At 37.8% G+C, this 26176-nt stretch overlaps 1 protein-coding gene and 1 non-coding gene across 17 annotated transcripts in view; one reads left to right on the top strand and one right to left on the bottom strand.

Annotated features, from left to right (window-relative positions):
• Positions 1–26176, bottom strand: part of KIF1B (kinesin family member 1B) — a 327303-nt gene that overhangs the window by 99577 nt on the left and 201550 nt on the right. For 14 of the 16 annotated variants that reach the window (XM_059912466.1, XM_059912483.1, XM_059912491.1 and 11 more), the window contains exons 3-7: positions 8951–9027; positions 8025–8204; positions 5690–5755; positions 1920–2098; positions 1224–1335 (exon numbers count right to left, since the gene is read on the bottom strand). In XM_059912466.1, the coding sequence (XP_059768449.1) occupies positions 1224–1335; positions 1920–2098; positions 5690–5755; positions 8025–8204; positions 8951–9027 (614 nt within the window). Of the gene's footprint in view, positions 1–1223; positions 1336–1919; positions 2099–5689; positions 5760–8024; positions 8205–8950; positions 9028–26176 lie in introns of all 16 variants that reach the window. The other 2 variants (XM_059912563.1, XM_059912572.1) reach the window with 1 other exon arrangement.
• On the top strand, positions 12175–12247 carry TRNAQ-UUG (transfer RNA glutamine (anticodon UUG)). The gene has a single exon. It is a non-coding gene; the product is annotated as a tRNA-Gln (tRNA).

Raw genomic sequence — 26176 nt, 5'->3', positions numbered from 1 at the left:
TTGTACTTCAATAATACCTCAATAAAGTTGTTTAAAAAATTTTTTTAAAGCTTCAGGAAAGTTTACAGAAAAGTATCCAAAATAGAAGCTATGGTTATGGGTTAACATCATCATTTTTGTAGATTTAACATCAGGGAAGAAAAGAAAAAATGCTTTCACATAGCATGTTCCTTGGTGCCATTCAGACAAATACTGACTACTAAATGACATTAATATAAAACCTCTGGCTAGGCAGTGTCAAGTTATTTGATCACCTATATGAAGAGTGTATTTTGAAAAATAATCTTCAGCTAAAATGAACAAACAAGTCACCAACTAAAAGCTGATTTTAGTTTTTAGTGATATTAGCATCACAAAGTACTCAGTTTATAAGGCAAGATCTTTTATAACAGCCAGGACAATAAATCTAACTTCAGATTTAAAAATCCAGCTGCATGCTACTTAGGAATGTAGGCAGAGTAGAAATCAACGTAAGTCTATTATTAATGGTAATAAAAATAAAATTAACATTTATTGAGTGGCTACTCTGTGCCAGGCACTAGTAGATGCACTTACCCTATACTAATATTTACCCCTCTTCACCAATCCTATGAGGTTAGAGAAACTGAGGCACAAAGACTAACTTGCCCAACATAACACTGCAGAAAAATGGCAGAGCTAAGATCTAAAGCAAGCAGTTTAATCCCAAAGTCTACTATATTTAACCAACCACCGTAGAAAATGAGAAACTAACAAGCACAGGTATTTGAGGAACATCAGAAATGCTGTGCAGTTATTTTTTTCCCAAGAATAAAACACATCTTGTCTGCTTAATTGTTTGCTTAAACAGTTTAATTCCACAGTAACATTATCAGAGCTCAAAAAAGTAAAATACACATACCAGAGAAGTTAACAAGGTAATTAAGAGATTCCAGTCAAGAAGAAAAGAAAGGATCTTCTTCCCCACAGAACTGCTTAACTCTCTTGCATAGAGCAGTTTTTGAGACTCAAAAGTCTTGGATTGTTTTTTCTTAACCTTGTTTTCTATCTTGCAATTTCACTCAAGAACCCACACTCAAAACTGGTTTAGAGTGGAATAAAAATGATTAGTGGAAAGTATAAAATACCCTTCATTAAGTAAAAGGGCAACTTTCTTCCCTTCCACAAAATCAGAAGGTAGCAGGAGGGACTTCTGAAAATCCCCATTCCACACAACTCAAGCCCAGACACTGAAGTTCTCCTACCTTCTCAGTGGAAAGGTTGGTTTCAGTATCATGTTTCTTCTGGGTGAAAACAATGGTAAACACAGCATGGGAACGGCTACTTGTTTCATTCATGTTGGTAGCTGCCACTGTCCTAAAAAAACATAAATGTGACCACATGACAACAGAATCCTTAGATGAATGCTAAAATGACAGTAGCCTCCAAATTATAAGCATAACAATCACAAGCGACAGCTTTAAACTTATTCAGATTACAAGATTGTCACTTACACAAAATTGCTCTCAATATACCTTATCTGTGAACCTATCAAGTTACCTGCCAACTCCAAAGGCACCCATCAGAATCATTCTTCATACTCCAGCTATACCTTTAGAAACCACCAAGGCATTTGATTTTTATTCTTTATTAGGTGCTCAGTTATTCTGGAATCAATTACTACCATAGGCATGTGATAACCAACATTTTACCACAACTTGATGAAAACCTAATAGTAAAACTTAATCAAAGTTCTAACGTGTTTCAGCAGTGCACTGTTTGGATGAGAAGGATACCAAATACGCTGAGGACCCTGCTTCTCCAGCACAGCCAAAGCATCAGAGGACTCCACGGTGAAAGCAACTTTCATAGTTATAAATGTGGTCTCAAATCCTTAACCAGGAACAAAAGGCCTCAAAATATACCAAAGACCTCAGTCATCAGTCTATTTCCTACCATACCTGGCTTTGTTCCCAGCATCCATGAGGTCAGCAATGTCTGTGTAGGAAGTTACTGCCAACTTTGACAGATCCTCCACATATGGGCCAAGAAGTGGATGTTCACGCACACGCAAGTTACCCTTGTTTTTTGGATTCAGCAAGTCTCGTACTCTTTCACAGTATATTTCCATGTAGCTCACCTAGGAACATATTATTAAAGTGATTTAGAGGACTTGGAAAAAGAAATCCTATACATTAAAATGATTTTAAAATCTTTTTATCTTTTCACCTTTTATTAAAAGCTCTACAATTAGAGATCAGTAACCTTTACAACGTGAAATACCAATTCCAGTCCCTTTTATTCTATTACCAGTAGCACAGATATAACTGAGTAGGTTAGAACCAGCCTTCTGACTTTCTCAGGAAAGAAAAGGGGGTAAACAGGCTCTCTCAGCACACAATAGCTCCTACTTGTCTTAGGCAGAAAAAAAATCATTTTTAGTAGTAACTTATCAGTTTTTAGTGTTTTGGTTTTTTTTAATGCATGCTGTTGTCAATAACTGGGGATTACAATGAGGTTACTCCAAAAGCTTGAAAACAAGATTTCTATTAGTGTTAAAACCAAGGAACAACATCAATATTCCAGAGCAGGGAAGACAAAAGAGATCTGCGACTCATACTTTAAGTCTGGCCACATTGTGACCAAACATATATCTATCAGAAGGGGTAAGGGTTGGTTAGCATGGAACCTGATTGTTTGGGAGGACCTATCCAAGTCCCCTGGGGAAAGGGGAAGCCACAGACAGTACACTTCAGGAATTCTTGTCCCATCAGCAAGAACATTCCTATCATGGAAAGGGATGTATTAGGCTATCATTTCTTCATCTGAAGCAATTGAACATTTAATTTGTCTAATCAACTCCTCTCCAATTCCATACTCACCAAAAAAAACAACAGGGTTCCAACAGAGGTCTGCCCACAGGAGGATAATATACCAGTCTTGCTAATCTGAGTGTTCTGGTCAGGGTAATATTTATTCCTCACGGGAAAGTAACAAAAACCAACATGGTGGTTTCCTAACATCAGTCAAATGAGCTTCACTCAAGAGTCTGGCTTTGAAGGATCTACAAGATCAGACTTCTAAGCAATCAAGGCTCTGAAGTGGGAAAAATTCACCACAGTAAGCCTTATCACGATGCTTCCCTAGGAATAAAACACTTCTGTGTCACCGAGTTGTTCAATCATACAATGTAACTCCTGCATTCTTCAAGTTTAAATTTCTAGAGAAACATTTTCAGAATATCTGAAATAAAACTGTATCTCCATTCCATTCTCTTTCAGTCTGCTCTGACTATATTTATACTGTATTTTAAAGTCAGTTTTTAAAATACTGAAAACCCTCAAAAGATAAAGTAATTGATCTATTACAAGAATAAAACAACAGGACAACAAATATTCTTTCTTAAAGCAGGTTATTCTAGATGAGAAATTGAAATGGTAACTTTAATCATTCTTGTGTACTTAAAACTTGTACATACAATCCTGAATCCCAGGAAGATATTATATTTTCTTGGAAAACTTACTGTCCCTTTTCACACAGGCATGGTACTAAGAGGACCCAAATAACCTGAGTAAGGTTGATGTGCTCCGTTACTTATTCTCTAATATGCAAATCCATCTAAAGACATCACTACTTCTGAACCAACCATCATATACCCCACTTAGCAAATTCAATTCCCTGAGCACCATTAGCTTCCAGGCACTTTATAGGCCCTTGGCATACATCAGTAAATAAAGATCCTTGCCCTAATGAGCTTATGATTCTAAAAGGGATACTGAAAATAAACAACAAACATAAAAAATAAGTAAAATATTATAAAGTAGGTTAGAAGTGATGAATACTATTAAAAAAAAAAAGAACAGAGCAAGAGAGGTCAGGAGTGCTGTGGTAGAGGGCAAGTTGCAAAATTAAATAAGGTGGTCATGGCAAGCCTCATTGAGAGGGTATGATTTGAGCAAAAGACTTGGAGGTGAAAACTTAGTCAAAAAGATATTGGGACTTCCCTGGTGGCAAAGACTCTGAAATCCCAATGCAGGGGGCCCGGGTTCAATCCCTGCTCAGGGAACGAGATCCCACATGCATGTCACAACTAAGAGTTTGCATGCCACAGCTAAGGAGCCCGCAAACCACAACTAAGGAGCCTGCTTGCCGAGACTAAGAAGTCTGCCTGCTGCAACTAAGACCTGGCGCAACTAAATAAATAAATATTAAAAAGAAAGAAAGAAAAAAAAAGACATCCAGGAAAGAAAATTTCAGGCCAAAAGAAATGTAAATGAAAAGACACTGAGGTAGGAATGTTCCTGGTGTGTTCCAGAAACAGCAAAAAAAAAAAAAAAAAAAAGAAAAAAAGAAGGCCAGTGTCGCTGCAGTAGAGTAAATAAGGGAGAGAGGCAGGAGAGGAGGTAGAGGTCCCACCAATGTGAAGAACAACAAAGTATCAATTAGGGATACACTGTGCACTCCAAATAAGCCTGTGAACTCTGAATAACATGAAAGAAAATGGCAGCTTCTTTTATTACCTATAAGCTCAAAAACTTCAATCACATTGTCACTCTCCCTATCCTTTGAATTTATTTAAAATTTATGATATTTTAATAAGAATGATTAATAAAGATTACTGATTTTCATTTGCTATACATTTAATATTCAAAAAAGAATAGTTATAGGATGAGACAAGCTATTCAGAGAATTCATTTTAACAAAAAATATTTTTAGAGCAGCACATTCCCCTTTTGGTGCATGATAGTTACCAGGCAGAATTCTTTGAAATTTATACAACACTTTATAGGTAAAGAAAAAACCCAAAGCAGCTAAGTGGGTCAACTAAGAATTGCATAAGACCTATAGAAAGTCACAACATATACATTTTAAAAAATCTAGAAGTCACTTAAAAAACAGACTGATTTCTCAAAACAACAGGCTCATGTTAACAGAATGTTTTAATAACTTCAGCTACTATGAAACTGAATACCAAAAATGGGGATGTGTAAAACAACAGCTTCATAAAGCACTTGTACAAAAAAGTGGAAATGTTTATCAAATAAACTAACATAAATAATGTAATTCTACAGACCTCTTCTCAAAAGAACTAGGGTATATACACTGAATGGAGAATAACTTTCCAAGATTATAAACAATTACAAAGGGGAGAAGGGGAGAAGAGATTTGATTACATATATTTTAAAACCTATGCCTGTCAAAAGTCATTATTAATAATATTAAAGGGGGAAGAGTTCATGCAAATGAATAACAAAAACATTGCAATCCCAAAATGTAAACAGGCATATGCATAATTTACAAGATGTTCAATCACACTGCTAATCAAAGAAATTCTAATTTTAAGAGTGAGAAAATTTCCCTTATTAAATTGGCAAAGATTAAAAAACAAAAATACTAAACGTTGACGAGGACACAGTGGGTGCTTACACCCTCCTGATGGAATGGAAAATTGGTATAGCCTTTCAAAAGGCCATTTGGCAATTCAAATGTATCATCTGACAACCAACATACATAAAAAGGAAATAACTGAAAATAAAGCCACAAACTTATGAACAAGGATTTAATTGCAACATTCTTCATTATAACCAAAACTTAGAAATAGCCTCAAAGTACAGAATTGGGGCAATGGTTAAGCGATCTATAGCTCAGTCATAATTCGGAACCATTTAAAAGTAGCATTTGAGAGAATGGAGCACAGAGGACTCTGTTTTTAACCCACGAATGTACGCACCTCTACAGAGTAAGACATTTCTTCGTTACAGTTGTCATTGATTTTCTCAAATAGTTCTTCACATAACTGTAGAAACAGAACGAGAGGCACGAAGAGCATAAATCAGAAGTACTACGTTACCCATGCGTGCTAAAGGGATTAGCGAGATCCCCTTTCTCTTTTTTTCTCTAAATATTAATGGCATCAACATCAAAGGTAAATGCTTTGAATGAAATGAAAGTTTTTAATACATTCTTCTCATCTAATCCCTATTGTCCCTCAACAGTATCACCTCAATAATGTTTCCTTAGAAAGAAAGCCACATATAGGGGAAGAGAAGGGATTATGTCTCTTCTATTGTTATGTCATTGATTTTACTTCATGTGAATTCAACTCTTCATATTATACTAGAATTAACTGTGACTCAACTATCAGTATTATAATTGTAGGAGTAAAACTACTATTAAACTGTATTTTGCACACTTATTTATCATGATATATAAATTTTATTATATGTTCTCAGTTACTATATACATTGTAAATTCATACATATATGCATAGAGAGAATATACACTATTTGAAAAGAGTGAATAAAGGTGTTTTTGAGAATAATTTTGATTCTATAAATTTTTCCCCTTTACCTCTGCCTTAAGATTCCAATCCCTTTTATGAGAGGCTGTTCCATTACACAGTGACATTTCTAACAGAAAACAATTTTTCTAGATCAGGAAAATTATAAAATTTCACTCTCCCTCTCCTTTGAATTTATTTAAAATATGTGATGTTTTAAATAAGAATAATTAATAAAAATCCACTGAATTTTCATTTGCTATATATTTAGTATTAAAGCAATCAATATACATTTGAAAAATGAACTACATGTTCATGATTCTCTAGAAGTCTAAATAGAATTTAAGATGGATTTTAAGTGGCAGTTTCTAAAACATAAGTCTTCTTAAAAATTCATACTTTGGCATTAAAATAAAATATTCAAAAATTCTACCAGAAAAGAGATACATATGTAACTATACAAGAATTCCAATAACAAACAAATTAAAGGAAAGAGAAGGACTATTTAATATTACTTGCTATATCTACAAACAATTATTTTATTGTCAAAGAAGTTATTACATAGTAGTAAAAGCAAAGACTTAGACCTGTGCTTGGCACATTATGAGTGCTACATTTAATGTTTTCTCTAATTAGCTTTATAATTATTACCATTACTATACACAAAGAAGGACAATTCCCAAATATATGTCTCAATACAGACATTATTTTTTACGTTAAAAAAAAAAAAATAGGGACTTCCCTGGTGGTCCAGGGGGTGAGACTCCGTGCTCCCAATGCAGGGGGCCCGGGTTCAATCCCTGATTGGGGAACTAGATCCCGCATGCATAATGCAAATAAGAAGTCTGCATGCCGCAGCTAAAGATCCTACATGCTGCAACTAAGACCTGGCACAGTCAAAATTTAAAAAAATATATGTGAGTGTGTGTGTGTGTGTGTGTGTGTGTGTGTGTGTGCACGCTAGTATGTTCATCTTTTTCTGAAAATGTCCTAATCTTTATTAATAATAAGCATTTCAATTATATAGCTGAATTTAAAATTATAATCCAATAATCCATTCAAAAAAGTAGCTATTGCTCCCTTATATATTTTATTTTCAGAATATAGCAATGGCCACACTAGGCCTACAGTAAAAGAACACTTTAAAATTAATCCCAAATATCATTAATAAAAGCAAACCACGTTCCTGTTACTAGCAAAAGAAGTTCTTCCTAAATGTACCTGTGTCACAACTTTTCTCCATTCCCAAACAATACAGAATCAAAAGACTAACTGCTCTTAAAAAAGAAAAAAAATCTCAGATTGTTCAAGCTTTAAGTGATAGAATTAATTTTAACAGGATAAAAGGAAAGGCAATCAAATAAGGCAATCAAAAAACAAAAATAAACACATTCTTAAGAGGTGATCTATATATGAACTTGGGAAAAAAAATCAGACCAACAACACTCACCAGGTGTCCCCAGGATTCAGAACAGAGCCTGGCACATACTATCACTTTTTAAAGAAGCTGATAACATTGTTCAAAAGATAAAGTAACATGGCATTGGATATACAGCAAAACCTTTACAAAAAGTCAACTTTCCCACCTTTAAAAACAGACATGAATACATATCAGTCTTTTCCATCAGACTATTAGCTCCTCTCAGGGAAAGGGATTTATCTTTGTGCCTTGCATACAATAGTCCCTGAATAAATGTTTGCTAATAAAAATAATTGTTAATGCAATTGAGGACTAAGAGTAATAATGAACAGAGGTTTTTCATTCTTCTGTTTTTTTGTTTTTTACCTGTGGAATGATGCCAGCCTGGCTTTCTTCTTGTTTACCCATCATTGTATAAGACTTCCCAGCACCAGTCTGCCCATAGGCAAAAATACAGACATTATATCCTTCAAAGGCATGTAAGAGCATTTCCTTTCCAATATCATTGTACACACGGTTTTGAGATGCAAAACAGGGATCTTCGGGCTATAAAGATTAAAAGGAAAAATAAATGGCATTTTATTCATATTCTTTCCTATGCTTATTTGATTACTTCTATAATAAATAAAAGTGTTTGAAATCAGAATAATCACCTAAAATATATTTTTTAAGTCCCCCCTACATATAGTTTATTTTTCCCATTAAATGCACACACACAGAGGCACTATCAGAGACATCCAGGCCAGCCATACATAAAAATATCTACATGAAATTATCTGACATGATTACATTTCATTTTCCATAACCTTGAAGGTATCACTCTTCCATTCACAGGGAGCTCCAAGAAAATTTTAAGTGGAAAATGGGGCTGAAAGATCAAAGATCAAGTCCACATATAAAAATATTTCTTTTAATTCGCTCCAGGTGGTGTGGCTATTTCTCAATAAACACAGCTTTCAGTGAAGAATGTTTTCCAACCCCTTTCACAGGCCCTTCCCTTGGCAATTAGGCTTTGCAATAGTTTAAAACATCTCCTACTCTAACACAAAATAGGAAAAAAAGAACAAAAAATGCATAACAAAGAGATGCAGAAGCAAACTCTAGTTTAGGAACAATCCCTAGAAGCCAGCAAGATTTGGGGTCCTATAATCAGTAAGGGGATACTGCAAAGGGTCTTACTCTTTATTTCCCTAGATGTTGGTAATCTTTGTTTTCCCTGTGGATCTTCAGCCTCTTTCAAAAGGTTTAAAACCCACAACTGTTCTACCACGCTGCACCATGGGTACACTCACCGAGGTGTGAGACCAGTAGGAGTAGTCAAAGCTGAAGGACTTTGGAGCTTCCTTTGGGTTCTTTGGGTTAATAATACCTAGAGGATGAAAATGTTTTGATTTTATAAGTGACTCAGTTAAATGTTTTTTAGTTCAGCATGATGTTATACTGTAAACTCACAACAACCAAATCAGTAAATTCATACCACTGAATCTGAATAGGGCAATCGAAAAACAAAAATAATCACATTTTTAATAGGTAGGATCTATATAGAGAACTTGAAAAGAATCAGACCAACGACATTCACTAGATGTCACCAGAATTTACAACAGAGCTTGGTACATAGTAGGTGCTCAGTAAATATCTTGTGACTGAATCCTAGGTAAGTTAGCAGACAAAATTTGGAAATGGACCATGTTACTATTTCAAGGTGCTTCATAAGGCTTGAAATATTTCAATATATCAGAAATAAAAATTAGAAAATTACTGAATTAATCCAACCACTATTTAAAACAAATGCTTTTTAAAGATCCTATTATCTACTTAAGAAAAGCATTTAGTAATGAAGCATTCATTGGAAGGATAGTTTTATTTGTGAAATCCACAATTGATAATAACTAATACGTAAGTTATTAGATTAGATATATGTATATACGTGTGTACGTATGTGTGTGCGTGTATACACTAGAAACACAGACCTCTAAATCATCTGTAGAATGTCATAAACAGTAAAATTACTTTTGACTGAAAAGTATGAAGCCTCACTGTCCATATTAAAAGTGATTTCTCGGGACTTCCCTGGCGGTCCAGTGGTTAGGACTCCGTGCTTCCACCACAGGGGCACAGGTTCGACCCCTGGTCGGGGAACTAAGATCTCGCATGCCACACGACATGGCCAAAAAATGAATAAATTTTTTTTTTTTAAAGTGATTTCTCATGTGATTAACCCAGTCACATACTTCAGGGACTGACTGAATGCTGAGGCTTGGCCTCTCTTCCTCCCTTACACACACAAAGCTTTAGCACCTCATATTTCACACGGAATAGAATCTTTGTAACATGTGGTCATGAAATCGCCTCAAAGCCCAGACCAACCAATCCACTGCTCTAAGGCAGGGCCACATCCCAAGCTATTTGAGATCAGGATTAAAAAATAAATCTGCCCCGGGCAGCTGTTGCTCAGGATACAAATAGCAACAGTTGCTACGGTGCTTAGCTCTCTCTCACTGGATTCCACGGGGTATGGCCACACTTATGTTCCAACCTCAAATGCTGACAGAGTATTAACAAGGCTCACACAGCACATAATCATGTGACAAGGAGACATGGTTCTAGAAAGAACATCTCCCCACACACAAATGGTAGCCTAAGCAAAGAAGTATACTTCTAAACAAAAGGCACTACCTACAAGATTTAAATAATAGCCAACATTCATGGAGCACTTACTCTGAGCTCTAAGTACTTTCTGTGCACAAACCTGTTTAATCCTCCCAACCACTCAATACGGCAGATGTTTTATTATCCCCATTTTATAAAGAAATCATCACAGAGAGAGAGGTTAAGTAACTTACCCAAGGCTACAGAGCTAGCTAGTGGCGATTCAGGATGTGAGTTTGGAGAGTCTAGTTCCTGAGCCCAGTCACCCATCAATTAAATACTCCCTACATGCAGCGATCACCAAGGCAAACACGGTAAGGCATTTCTATGCATATGCATACATATGTGCATGTAAATGCACATTTATGACCACTGCCCCCCAAAACTGTATCACAGGCACTGCTCAGAACTCTCCTTACAACATGTGAAATTAGGAACTATGAGAATTATAGTTCCTAAAAGATGAAAGACCACACACAAACTCTACCAAGAAAATGGAAATTAGTGTCATACTTCGTGAACCAGATTCCAGGTTTCAGTGGCTCAGCAATGAGGGCAATAACAAGATGTAGGATATGACCTCTGAAGTAGACTTTACCACTCAAAACCACGGTTAAAATAAACACTTTCTAACCTTTAGGAAATCCGCTGTCATAAAACTTTTAAGCCACATTTCATTAAATCTTTGGCTACTCACTGGTAGTACCAATTCTGCCAAGAATGATTTAAGAAAGGGCAAGTTTTCAGATCCTACTCCTTTGTTCCCTTTTCTCTAGTAAAGAAAAAGAAAAACTATGCCAGTGAGTAACTTCCTTGATTCACATGAAATCCTTTTCCTCTTCCTCAATATACCCTTCTCCCAGATCTTTGAAACTTCTGAAACTAATAAATTTTCCTAACTTCCATCTTCAAAACCAAGCTGCTTTTTATTTTTATCTTTTTTTTTCTTTCCAGCTATTATTCATTCCACTCAGCACATGGATGCATGAATTCATTTAACAAACTTTTTTGAGGCACATTTGCTGTGTATTAAGTGTTAGATATACAAAGAAAGATAAGAAAGATACAACCTTTTTTTTTATTGAAGTAACATTGGTATATAATGTTAGATAACTTTCATGTGCACAACATTATATTTCTACTTCTGTATACACTATACCAAACTGCCTTTTAAATAACTGCCTCCAGGCAACAAAAATATCTTTAACATAAATAAGTAAATCAAAATATAATTTTAAAGAGCCATTTATATAACAGTTATATCAAACAAGATGAAATTTACCCACAATATTTAAAAGATATTAATTCCTAAATGAAAGATAGTTATATTAAAGACACCTTGGAAAAATGCAAAATTCAATATTCTTGTTACCTGACTTAGGGGGGGAAAGTGTAAGCAGAAAGACTCAGAAGGTATGGGTCATTTCTATATGTTAGAATGGGTGGTAGTTACAGAGTTGTTTTATATTATTCTTTATATTTACATATACATTGTATTATCTTGACTATTTTAAATATTTACTAGCAAAAATTTTTTTAAACTCCAAAACTCTGCAAAGGAAAAAAACTGTTATAAGGATAAAGTATTAATGACAGCGCTTGAGCACATCAGAAGCCCATGAACTCCACTATTACTTCCACGGACAATGAATTAATATTTTCATATGTGCCAAAGGATTTTTCTTTCTGAATAACAGCTGTGATCCAACTCACTTCCTTTAACCCAACTAAGAAACAGGATGTTTCCAACCATTAATAAAAATGGGGAGGGGGGAGAGAGAACATGTAATAGAAAGGGTATAGGATTTGGAAACAAAGGACCAGCATCAGTAAGAACAATTAAGAAATATATTTAGATTTAGGGAATTCCCTGATGGTCCAGTGGTTAGGACTCTGCGCTTTGACCGCTGAGGGCCCAGGTTCAATACCTGGTTGGGAACTAAGATCCCACAAGGCACACAGCGCAACCAAAAATATATATATATATATACATATATATATATATATATATTTAGATTTTTCTGTGACCTTGGGTATTGCTACACTTTTGTGTCCCCTCTAAAACTGAGGTAAAGGGGCTTCCCTGGTGGCGCAGTGGTTGAGAATCTGCCTGCCAATGCAGGGGACACGGGTTCGAGCCCTGGTCTGGGAAGATCCCACATGGCGTGGAGCAACTGGGCCCGTGAGCCACAACTGCTGAGCCTGTGCGTCTGGAGCCTGTGCTCCACAACAAGAGAGGCCGCGACAGTGAGAGGCCCGCGCACCGCGATGAAGAGTGGCCCCCGCTCGCCGCAACTAGAGAAAGCCCTCACACAGAAACGAAGACCCAACACAGCCAAAAAAAATTAATTAATTAATTAATAAAAACTTTTTTTTTAAAAGAAAAAAAAAGAAAACTGAGGTAAGGGACTTCCCTGGTGGTCCAGTGGTTAAGACTCTGCGCTCCCAGTGCAGGGGGCCCAGCTTCGATCCCTGGTCAGGGAACTAGATCCCGCATGCCACAACTAAGAGCCCACATGCCGCAACTAAAAGATCCCACATGCGGCAATGAAGATCCTGCATGCCGCAACTAAGACCCAGCCAAACAAATAAATAGTTAAAAATAAAACTGAGGTAATACCTAGTTCACAGGATTAAATGAGTAAAGCACTACACAAATGTTAATTTTCAAAACTAGGTACTTTATCTTGTTTTAAATTCTCCCAATGTTTGGTGGGTATGATAACCATATTCCGTGGTTTTTAAACCAAAGCAAGAAAAGTTCACTGATAAATAAGCTAAAGCATAATATAAGAATTCTACTTCTTGGCAAGAGTCAAAATACTACATTGGAGTCCTTTAGATGTGCCATCAAGTCTCTGGTGCTCCTACCACATTAAAAATCCCTTCAGTACATGGACCATGTCTTATGGGTCCTCTACACTGCCCTACACCAAACAGGCACGCAGATGAATGTGCTCCACAGGTCATGTGTAACTTTAATTTCATTAAATCTTGTACCATTTTCAGGAACCTAAAAGGAAAAACCAAAACAGTATACACCTATGCAATATACACATAAAATACCAGTAAATTTTATTAACTTTCACAGTAAGAATATAGAGAGAATTCTATCACTGAAAAGACTGGGCAATATTTAAAACACAGTGATTCTTGTATCAAAGTCAACTGAGCTAAAACACAGTGTGCAGGACTTCTAATTTGTCTCCCAGAAAGCATGCACATATGACTGGAATTCTAGTAATTAATGAATATGTTCAACATATAAACCATATTTTCACCAATGTAAAAGCTATTATAAATATTTATGCCTCCCAGGGTCAAGTGTTATCAGTGGACAGAGTTTGTCTCAGACAAATCAACACTTTTTCTTCAAGGAATGGACTCCTGGCATATCTTTGAGGACTACAGTCACAACATAACTCTATTTTAAGTGCTGTATACTTCATAGTGCTTTATTTCCTATAAAAATCACCATTTCATGCCACTTTTCAAGACCCCTTTTAAACTCCTTCTGCACCTGAGGCCTCTTCTTCTATCAAGATTTCTCTGGACACACAGTATACTCCACATCTGGACCCACCTCCACCAGCAATTCTCCACATCTGATCTACGTTGTCAGTTCTACTTTCAAAATGTATCCAGAATCCCACGACTTCTCACCACCACCATCAGTACCACCCTGGTCAAGCCACCATCTCTCTCACCTGGATGACTGCAATACCTCCTAACTGGGCTCCCCACTTTTCCCCTGGGCCCCTGAAAAGTCTCATCTCCACACTGTAGATAATGACCCTTCTCAGACGTAATCCAGATCGCCTCCACGGCAAACCTCAGTGAACCTTGCGATCATACACTGAACAAAACTCCACTCCCTCTGTGACCTCCTCTCCAAAGATTCAACCTTTACCCCAGTGCCACTGGCCTTCTTACTAAAGACACATTCTCATTTCAGGGTCTTTGTACTTACTGCTCTGCCGGGAATGCTTTCTCCCAGGTATCTGACTCGCCCACTCCCTAACTTCATACATTTCTCTATTCAAACATCACCTTATCAGACAGCCCTTTTCTGACCATTTAATTTAAATCAGCATTCACTTCACTCTCCATCCTCTTACTCTGCCTTATTTTTCTTCATTGCTCTCATGACCACCTGACTTATTATATGAGTCACTACAATGTTAGTTCCATGAGACCAGAACTTCTGTTTCATTCACTGTTCTATCCCCTAGCTCCCAGGACAGTGCCTGACATATGGCAGATACTCAATATATATCCAAAAAACTAATGAATATGTTAGTTTCATCTTTCCTTACAGATTGTCACTTCTTTGTGGCTGGAAACCAGGACCCCTCTTTCTATATCACTCACGGCACTGACTTCATAAGTAGGTCACGCTTATTTGTGAACTGGAATGTAGCTCTCTCAATACCACTTGCTTACTGAGTCTTTTCTCCCTGAGCAACAAACTAATTCAGCTTCTGGCAAGAATCATTAACCTCCGGGAAAGGAGGTATCTAAATTCCAGTCTAGAGAACAGAAATACAACAGGGAACAAGAGGAAAGATTACCAGGTTTTAAATAGTACAGGCAAAAGAAGATGTGCTGATGGAGGTCAGCAGGAAGGGCAAGGATAAAGGAAAGTACACTGGGGGCAGAAGAGTGGAATAGGTACTAGAAATCCCTCTTCTTCCCCAGGTCTTTACAATTGTCTTTTACACTTTGTATTTCACAGGAAATATGGAATCTCATGGCAGACAGAGGTATCTTACCACATTAAAATCTACTGCTGCAAAATTTTCTCCAGTGTCTCAGATATGACAAGCTTGCCTCGCATAACGAATCTTGTGTAGGTATGAAACAAATTCTTGACCTCACACACAAGACACACACCCAAGAGGCACTGCCATATGGTAAAAACACCAAAAGACGTAAATAAATGCTAATATTCTCAGCATTCATCTTTCCAAGTAGTTCCCCTGAAACATACATTCAATTAGAAGGGTGAGGTGCTCAGCACCTGGCTCAATGCCCAGCACAGAGCAGGGATTATATAGGAACTGGCTGAATCACTGTTGAATATCATAGCTACATCCAGGATGGTGCATCACTCAAAGCCCAGATGTTACAACAACATCCATCCAGACAAGTCCATGTTCCTGATTTTTCTGCCTATCTTCCAGTAGTCCCTGCCCCTTTGCCCTGTGTACCTGTACTCAATGAGCTCCCAAGTCTGAAATAATGCTAGTTTCCAGGCTGACATTACTCTTTCTCAAAGGAAGGGTTATCACAAAAGATCCCAAGATCCTATTTTAAGAAAGGAAAAGTTAAGAGCCCTTTATTCACTGGGCATATTTACTGAGCACATTTATTAAGCACAAACTATGTACCAGGCACTGGGTTAGGGATACAATGGCAAGCAAAAGAGTTATTTCCACCCTTCTAGAGCTCAGAGTCAATGGAGGAGACAGACATATAATCACACAAAATAAATACATGCTTTCAAATTATGGTAAGATCCATGCTAGATAAGCATGGGGTCCTATAAGAACATATAAACAGAAACATATAAAAGGAAACATATATAAAAAAGACAATTTTTTAGTCAGTAAACTCTGATTTGGTGAAAGAGAAGGGGGAGCTGAAGGATAAGAAGGAGATAGTTAAGGAAAGCCAAGTGATGATAATATCAGCCAACACCTACTGAATGCTTACTATGTTCCAAGCACTGTGCTAAAGCATTACATGTACACACTCATTTAAACCACACAATAACCTCACGTTATTATCATCTCCATTTTACACTTGGAGCGCCTGAGTTGCCCAAGGCCAGAGCCTGAACTGAAATTTGGACCATCTGGCTCCAAGGCTCTGACCCACTGGGCAATGTGTATCCCAGGCCAGGGAACTGCATTAGGAAGCCCTGGGGCAAAAAGAAGGATGTGAAACCCACGTACTGGTTTGACAGGTGTAGCTCAAGTGCAGTGAGCAGCAAAGGGTAGAAAAGCACTAAAATCTCAGGGTCGTGGACAGACCTCAAGGAGCTGGTGAACCCCTGAGCAGTGAGAAGTCACTGGAGTGGCTTGATTACAGTGATGGATGGATTAAAGCATGGAGACTGGATTGGAGGAAAGCATGAATGGAAGTGTGGAGACCAATTACACAGAACACAACCACTACTGCAGAACATCTTTGCCATTTACATAATGCCTCCCATGAGAACTGCATCTGGCATCAGAAATCCATGAGTTTCAGTCTGTGGCATCTGTGGGGGCCTGGAGAAAGAAAGGTCCATTCCTATATCAAAAGCATTGTGTTTCTTGATCCAAAACTGAATTTTATCTTACAATTTGACCCAATATTCAATGATCAAAACCTGAGTTGATCTAGAAAATATTTCTATAAGACATTATTAAATATTTTAGCAGTGAAGGAAATAGAATACTGTAGAGGCTTTGATCTAACTCCACCCTAAGTATCCAATATTATCCTAGGGTCCATCTATAAACTCAGCACATAACTATCAGTAAGCCTCAGTTTTCTTATCTGTAAAATGGGTTAAATAATAATAGTGCCTAACTTTATAGAACTTGTTGGGAGGATTAATCACTAATCGATGTCAAGAGTTTAAAAAAAAAAAAAAAAGAGTTTTAGTTTAGGGCCTAGCACAAAGTAAATATTCAAAATATTCTTTCATTTAGGAAATACTTGGGTGCCTACCATGCCCCAGGCCTGAAGGTATGTAGTGAAAAAACAGTCCCTGCCTTGAAGGAGCTTACATTCTAATCAGGAAGTCAGATAATTAACTAATAGAGATAGTACAACCTGGAAGAAAAATAAAGAAGACTTAGGAGATATAACGTGACAATGGAGGTAGCAGGAATGACTATTTTAGATAAGAGTGGGCAGGCTGCCACATTTGAGCAGGGACCTGCATGACATTTAGGGCACGGCAAGTCCACCAGTGTAGCCAAAGGAGTAAACTATAAGGGCATGTGAAGTCAGAGGGCTAGCCAGAGGCCAAATTTCTCTGGGGCCTGTGGCCAAGGTGAGGGTTTTCAGTTATATTCTAAAAGTGATAGGAAGCCAACAAAGGACTTGAAGCACAAGGTGACATAATCTGATTTACATTTCTAAAATATGACTCTGGCTACTACATAGGAACAAAAGCAGAAACAGAAAGATAGGAAGCTACTGGAGTGTTCTTGGACTAGAGTAGAAATGATAAAAAGTAACCAGATTCAGGAGAGACTGTGAAAGCAGAGACAACAAGACTGACTTACTGATGAATTACAGGTGGCCTGTAAGAAAAAGAAGACAAGAGTGACCCCAATATTTTTGGTCTGAGAAACTAAAGAATGGGTAAGAATGAACGAAGAGCCACTTTGGTTGGGCAAGGAAGGGAAATCAGTTCTGTTGAAGACATGCTGAGTTTGAGATACTTCTTAGGCCTTTAAGTAGAGTTAAATTAGCAGCCGGGTAGACAAGCGTGGAGTTGTACAAAGGGGTCCAGACTGGAGAAATGAATTTGAGAGTCATTGTCACCTCAATGACATTTAAAGCCTTGAGCCTAGATGAAATCACTTAGGGAGTCTGTCTTCTCTGTAGACAGAAAAGAGATCAAAGAGAAAAGACAAGGTCCTGGTGTACTTTTAACACAGGAGGAAAGGAAGAACAGAGAATGATGGCCAGGGAGGAAGGAAGGCAATCAGGAGAGCATGGGGTCCTGAAAGCCAAGAGACAAGGGAAGTCAAGCTATGTTAGCTACTATCATCACAGTGTTTATTATCATAACCACCTTCTGGACTCCCAAGAGGAAGAGTTTTTGTCAGGCTATCACTTGACTTTCCCATAACTCAGTCCGGCTCATCCTCACCTCTGGGCCTTGGCTCCCATCACCATCCAGATCTCATCTGGTTTCCAGGCTGTTTTCTTAACTCTCCCTTCATTAATCAGAAAGGCAGCCTCAGAACTGAAGATCTGATTGTATCTTTTCCCCGGTCCACAGGGGAGAGGACGTCGAGTTTATCCTCTCCCTGTACCTTGCACACCTTTCCCCTTGTGCCTTCAGACTTTTTATTCTTCACACTGTAGCTGACATTCCTTACCTTAAGAGAGCCGGAGAAGAGTGAAGAACAGGACAGTACCTTTCACGTAAAGGCTTGAAGACCGTTATTCAAGATAAATGGCATGCCTTTAAAATGACTCCCATAAAATGTTCCATAGGCTTTAGTTTACTGATGAACCGCAAGACTATCTTCTCTTTCTTAGAGTGCCTTCAAGTCAAAATTAGCCTTATGAAGTCTGCTAAGTCCCCCAACTTTACCCCCCTTTTTCCTTGCCTTCTTTACAACTTTGTTACTCCAGCATCAAGATGCAGAAATAATGTTTTAATTACTAAGTCCTAGAAAACAAGGCAGTCAAAAAAAGATTTGTACTTAAAAGCCCTTTTATTCTCCAGAATAAATTTGTTTATCTAATATCTCAAAGTCTCTATGCAGCAATTACACTGTTGTTGGCAAACTATTAAAGATTTTGCTTGCAACTACAATTAACATATCATCGTGGCAACAGTGTAGCTTTATATTAACTTTTCTCTGATGGCATGTTTTGACCATGTTAAAAATCCCAGTGATAAAAAAAAAAAAAAAAATCCCAGTGATATCTTCAGCACAAACTTCCTCTTCCAAAAACTTTCTACTATATCCAAATTCAAGAAAAATGGCACACGATTATTTTATATACCATTTATATTCCAAAACCATAAAACCAAGCCCCAGAAGCATCCTCTCCCCTACTTAGAATAATATATTTCTGAAAATATATTAAAATGGCATAAAGCATATTGCCATAAAGTAGATTTGAGCAAAAGACCTACAATCATAAAATTTCTTGATCTTTTAAAATAACAAAATTAGATTCTAAATCTTATAAAATAGGATAAATGTACTATATGCATTCACTACACAGCTGACCCTTGAACAACATAGGTTTGAACTGTGTGGGTCCACTTATATGTGGATTTTTTCAAAAGTGAATAGTACAGTACTACACGATCTAGGGCTAGTTGAATCCATGGATGCAGAACCGCAGATACAAAGGGTCGATTATAGATTACAGGTGGATTTTAAACTGCACAGAGGGTCGGCATTCCTAACCCCCTTGATGTTCAAGGGTCAACTATATACTCAATCCCAGAGTATTAAACATTCAAATGGAAAAAAAGAAGAAAAAAATCTACCAACTCTGTAGTGTCACACTGTCATCAAGTGAGTATAAAATAAATATGCTAGCTATAATAAACATTAAACAAACTCTCACTTAACAACAATTCTGCTCTTCCTAAGCAAATTTTGAATGATTCTGAAGGGAGGTGACAGGGAAGGCCTAGCTTTTCTTCAAGCTAAGTGGTACAAAGATGTCTCAACTAATAATAATGCCCTTTTTATTAATAATTTCCCTGAATCAAAAAAGGACATCAAGATAAATTTTAACAGTTAAATTCTAAATAGACACAGACGTTCAGTCTTATTACACGGAATAGTAAAACTTAATATTTTGAGAAGCAATATATACAGGTCAGAGATTAAGAGTGAGGGCTCTGACCAAAACAGACATATGGATCAATGGAACACAATACAGAGCCCAGAAATAAACCCACACACCTACGGTCAATTAATCTTCAACAAAGGAGGCAAGAATATACAATGGAGAAAAGACAGTCTCTTCAGCAAGTGGTGCTGGGAAAGCTGGACGGCCGCATGTAAATCAATGAAGTTAGAACATACACTCACGCCATACACAAAAATAAACTCAAAAATGTTTAAAGACTTAAATATAAGATAGGACACCATAAAACTCCTAGAAGAAATCATAGGCAAAACATTCTCTGACATAAATCATAGCAATGTTGCATTAGGTCAGTCTCCCAAGGCAACAGAAATAAAAGCAAAAATAAACAAATGGGACCTAATCAAACTTAAAAGCTTTTGCACAGCAAAGGAAACCATAAACAAAACGAAAAGACAACCTACAGACTGGGAGAAAATATTTGCAAACGATGCAACTGACAAGGGATTAATTTCCAAAATATACAAATAGCTCATACAACTCAATAACAAAAAAACAAACAACCCAATCCAAAAATGGGCAGAAGACCTAAATAGACATTTCTCCAAAGAAGACCTACAGATGGCCAAAAGGCACATGAAAAGATGCTCAACATCGCTATTAGAGAAATGCAACTCAAAACTATAATGAGGTATCACCTCACACCAGTCAGAACGGCCATTATTAAAAAGTCTACAAATAGTAAATGCTGGAGAGGGTGTGGAGAAAAGGCAACCCTTGAACATTGTTGGTGGGAATGTAAATTGGTACAGCCACTGTGGAAAATAGTATGGAAGTTCCTTTGAAAACTAAAAATATAGTTGCCATGTGATCTAGCAATCCCACTCCCGGGTATTATCTGGAGAAAACTCTAATTCAAAAAGATACATGCATCCCTATGTTCATAGCAGCACTATTTACAATAGCCAAGACATGGAAGCAACCTAAGTGTCCATCAACAGATGAATGGATAAAGATGTGGTATATATATATACACATACATACACACACACACACACACACACACACACACACACACAAAATGGAATACTACTCAGCCATAAAAAAGAATGAAATAATGCCATTTGCTGCAACATGGATGGACCTAGAGATTATCATTCTAAGTGAAGCCAGAAAGAGAAAGACAAATACCGTATGATATCACTTATATGTGGAATCTCAAATATGACACAAATGCACTTATTTACAAAACAGAAACAGACTCACAGACATGGAAAACAAACTTATGGTTACCAAAGTGGCAAGGGTGTGGGGGAGGGATAAAGTAGGAGTTTGGGACTGGCAGATACAAAAAAAGAGTGAGGGCTCTGGAGCCAGACAGCACCAGTTCATTCTCTAGTTCTCTCAATCCTAGATGTGTGACCCCAGGCAAGTTAGCCAGTATTTATGCCCTCATCTGTGAAATGGGGAAAATAAGAGTATCTGCCATAGTATTGTTGTGAGGATTAAATGAGTTAAAGTCTGTAAGTGCCTAATTGTGGCTGGCATAGCTTAAGTGTTTATTATTGTTGTCGTTAACTACTAATCGCAGTGGATTTCCCCCAACTAAAAGGCAATTTAAAAAGTAAAAGCTGCGGGCTTCCCTGGTGGCGCAGTGGTTGAGAATCTTCCTGCCAATGCAGGGGACACAGGTTCGAGCCCTGGTCTGGGAAGATCCCACATGCCGCGGAGCAACTAGGCCCGTGAGCCACAACTACTGAGCCTGTGCGTCTGGAGCTTGTGCTCCGCAACAAGAGAGGCCGCGATAGTGAGAGGCCCCGCGCACCGCGATGAAGAGTGGCCCCCGCTTGCCGCAACTAGAGAAAACCCTTGCACAGAAATGAAGACCCAACACAGACAAAAATAAAATTAATAAATAAATAATAAAAATAAAAGAATTCCTTTAAAAAAAAAAATACAAGTTTAAAAAAAAAAAAAAAAAGTAAAAGCTGCTTTTGTTTTCCCCTTCACCCATTTTGCCTTCTCAATTTTATTCACAGTTACAAAAGGAACTCTAGTATCAGACCAGAACAATGTCACAGGGAAACAGTAATTGTAGTTAAATCATTTCCTCTTTACGTGGCTTCTGCTAATTCTGGCAGTACAGTTTTCTGTTCTGCCAAAACAAAAGAGGCTTCCCAGACATTCCCCACCTTTCCTGGCCCTGCCCCTCAATTATTTAGATATCTCTCCTAATACCTTCATAATGGTCATCACACTGCTTTGATTACTTATCTCTAAGATGAGACTAAACACTCTGAGCCCCTGGTGGCCTCCCAGCCTATGTTTGCTGAGTAACAAAAATCTAATTTCCCACATATGCCCTCAAAAACCTAATTTCATATTTCTTATTCTTACCACCTATATGTACAAAGCACTCATCCCTAAACCGTACAACCAAGAACAGTTTTTAGCCCACTAGAAATGTTTGTTCATAAAATAAGCACGTTGTTGATATACTACAAAAAATTAAACCTATGAACACCAACTTAGCCTACTATACCATCGGCACGAGTAGCCCCTTTCGCGGTCTCTCTAACCACACTCCAGACTTTGTGAGCTCCCACTGCAAGTGCTTCACACTTCACTGGGCAACTACCAAAAGCTATCAGCACTGCGCTGTTGGCACAGACTTTCAAAAATGAACTCCAAAACAACTCTTGAGAATTGCAAAGAAGGCATTTAAAAAAAAAACAAAAAAACAAAAAAAACTGGGCATGGTTGCTTTCCCCTTTGAAGAAAGCAACAAATGTACATATAAAGGCCACATGAAGTACAGTCTGGATTTAATCAAGGCAACCTCAAAAGACTAAAATAGTAAGATGCAAAGCAGCAGGTTTCCTACAAGATTTTTTTCAGTCTTCTGTCTTGGCCGTTTCAGAATCCAGATGTGAAAACAACTTATTTAGGAAATTGAAGAAGTTTAAATTATACACTATAATAAAAAGCAGTTCCAAACACACAATACCAAAGGCCCCCTCCTTTAGTGACAGGTTCAACTATTTCTGCCTATACAGTTATACTCCCATTGAAAATAACGATTTAGGTACCAAAGCTAACCACAAAAAACAATTTCACAAATAACGTTCAAATACCATCCTACGCAGACACCCAATTCCATCTGATCCTCACAACAACCTAGGAATAGCGAGCTGGGTAAGCATTAACAACATCTCCATTTAATAAATGGAGAAGCTAAGGCTCAAGTGTTTGATAACAGAGGATGAGCTAAATAATGTATGACTCATAACTACAATACAGCCACTAAAATCATGTTCCTAAAGACTACTTTAGACTTGGGAAAATTTACCCACTGCATTACTAAGGGAAAGACCAAGGAGGCTACAGAGGTTTGGCAAAGGGAGAAGGGAGGTCCCTGCACAGACTTCAGCTTTTATTCTGAGTGAAATGGGAACCATCTGAGAGTTTAGAGCAAAAAAATAATCTGACTTCCATTCTAAAAGGATGGAGAACAGATTATTAGAGGGCAAGGGCTGAAGCAAGGAGACTTGTAAGGAGGCTACTGTAGGTGGTAGCAGTAAAGGAGGTGGAAAGTAAGATTCTGGGTATACTCTGAGGCAGAGCCTACAGGGCTTTATGATGGATAGAGGATAAGAGAGAGAGTCAAGGATGTATTATGATTTTTGCCCTGAGCAACTACAAAGGTAGAGTTGCCTTTAACTGAGTTGAGGGAGAATGCAGGGGAGCAAGAATGCAAGAGGATATATCAGATATTCAGTTTTGGACATTCCAAGTTTAAAATGTTTATTTAGACAGGCAGGTAAGAGGTGCCAGGTAGACGGCTGCATAAACTGCCTTCTAAAAACAATTCCTGGTACTTCCCTGGTGGTCCAGTGGCTAAAACTCCATGCTCCCAATGCATGGGGCCCGGGTTTGATCCCTGGTCAGGGAACTAGATCCCACATGCCGCAACTAAGACCCGGTGCAGCCAAATAAATAAAATTTTTTAAAATAAATAAATAAATAATAAAAACAATTCCTTCCCCACCTGTGAGGGGCTTACATTCTTTACAGCAGTCCTAAGAAGTGGTTTTAAGGCTCAAGTGTCTGATAATGGGTGATGAACTAAATAAATTATGGTTCATAAATCCAACAGAATACTATATAACCATTAAAATCATGTCTTGAAGAATACTTTAAAAAATGTGCTCAATAAGTTAATAGTAAATGAATTTATCCCATCCAGAAGAGGGTGCAATCCAATGCCCTTCTTTAAGACCATAAACTTTATCCCAGTAGAAGAAAAACGTAAGAAACAGAGAGGGATACATTCCAGAATGTCAGCTTAGTTAAGGTGCCATATGAGAAGTCATTAAATACCAAGGAAAATTGTGAGAAGCCCATTGACAGTGCAAGACCTGGACCTTCCCTTTATCAACCCATTCCAAAACTCGTTCTAAAGGACAAAATTGGTTTCAATCAATTCCAACTGAGTAAACATAATATCATTTCAGGGGCACCTTTATTTCCCCACCCCAGCACACACACACAGACCCCTCTCATTGCTATAGCTTCAAGTCCTGATTACAGGAAAAGTGTTTTGTGTCAAAATTTTTAAAAAGTTTAATGCCACGGGTACCCAAGCTGATTTCAATAAATTTTACTGAACTCTTCTTCCTGTGCTGTAAAAGCCTCTTCACCTTCTTATTGCTTATCTTCCTACATTCCAGTGACTAAATGAGTGTCATTTAACAAAGGTGGACATGTAAGCATTCCTCTCTTTGGAAAAAGAAGTCAAAAAGTGGTTCGAAGGTTTCAGAAAGAGGGGACAGGAGGCAAATTTTGTGGACTTGTGCTTATCATATGATACGCCCTGGTCACTGGTCTAAATAGGCCTGGGTGCACAGCATCTCAATTTGCAAAATTAAGACTGTTTTTTTCCTTTGCTTTTATGCTTTTTTAATTAAATGTTTAGTAGATTTACTTATAAAATATATGTAGAGTTTAAACAGTAACAATAAACAAAACCCCAGGTACCCACCAGCCCATTACAGAACATGACTCTCACCTCTGTAGCTCCACTGTATGACCCTCCCAGATTTCTTTGCCCACCATCTCTCCACTGAGGCCTGCAGAATTTTGTCATTATTGCCTTACTTTTCTTCATAGTTTTACCCTATGTGTTTTTATGGAGTAAAGAATAGAGAGAACAGTTTTGTATGTTTTTAAATTTATATAAATAAAATACATCAACTGCTTTTGCAACTTGCTTGTATAGCTACAGTTTATGATTTCCGTGTGTGTGTGTGTGTGTGTGTGTGTGTACGCAGTAATTCTTCTCTTCTTTGCTATGTACTATTATGTAAATATACCATGATTTATTTATCCATTCCCCTGCTGATGGATACTGGGGGTTATTTCCAGTTTTGGACTCTAAGAAAAATAGTGCTGTTAGGAGTTTAAATGCCAAAATATTCAGCAGTCTTAGTGACTCTCAGTGAAATTCACGACATTGGTAGAGGTTACTGAGAGATGAATGACTGGGCATGAGTGAGATACACAGTTCACCAAATGAATCTTAACAAAGGGTAGGTAAAAAACAAAACAAAAACTGCATATTGCATCTCTATGGTTAGAGCACATGGTGTCGAGGTGAAGAAGTAGTAGCTGAAGAGCTGTCCTTATCCTACTCCTCCAGCCACACGTGAAGCACTTTGGGTGTTATATTTTGGAGTTTACACCTTAGTCTGACCTCATCATGTCCTGGCTTATCCTGAAAAGACTTAAGGAGACATTTTGATGCTAGGCTAGTGCTTCTTAACCCTTTTTGGGGACAGAGCTCTCTTTAAAAATGTACTGAAGCCGGGACTACCCTGGTGGCACAGTGGTTAAGAATCCACCTGCCAGTGCAGGGGACACAGGTTCGAGCCCTGGTCCGGGAAGATCCCACATGCCGCGGAGCAACTAAGCCCATGTGCCACAACTACTGAGCCTGTGCTCTAGAGCCCGCGAGCCACAACTGCTGAAGCCCTTCAGCCTAGAGCCCGTGCTCCGCAACGAGAGAAGCCACCGCAATGAGAAGCCTGCGCACCGCAACCAAGAGTAGCCCCTGCTCACCACAAGTAGAGAAAGCCTGCACACAGCAACGAAGACCCAACACAGCCAAAATTAAAAAAATTTAAAATGTACTGAAGCCAAGACATGGAAGCAACCTAAATGTCCATCAACAGACGGATGGATAAAGAATATGAAAAAGAATATATATGTAACACAACACTGTAAATCAACTACACTTCAAT

The sequence above is a fragment of the Balaenoptera ricei genome, chromosome 1 (assembly GCF_028023285.1).
Source record: "Balaenoptera ricei isolate mBalRic1 chromosome 1, mBalRic1.hap2, whole genome shotgun sequence".
Lineage (NCBI taxonomy): Eukaryota > Metazoa > Chordata > Mammalia > Artiodactyla > Balaenopteridae > Balaenoptera > Balaenoptera ricei.
The sequence above is the reverse complement of the archived record's forward strand: the minus strand, read 5'-3'. Positions and strand labels throughout refer to the sequence as shown.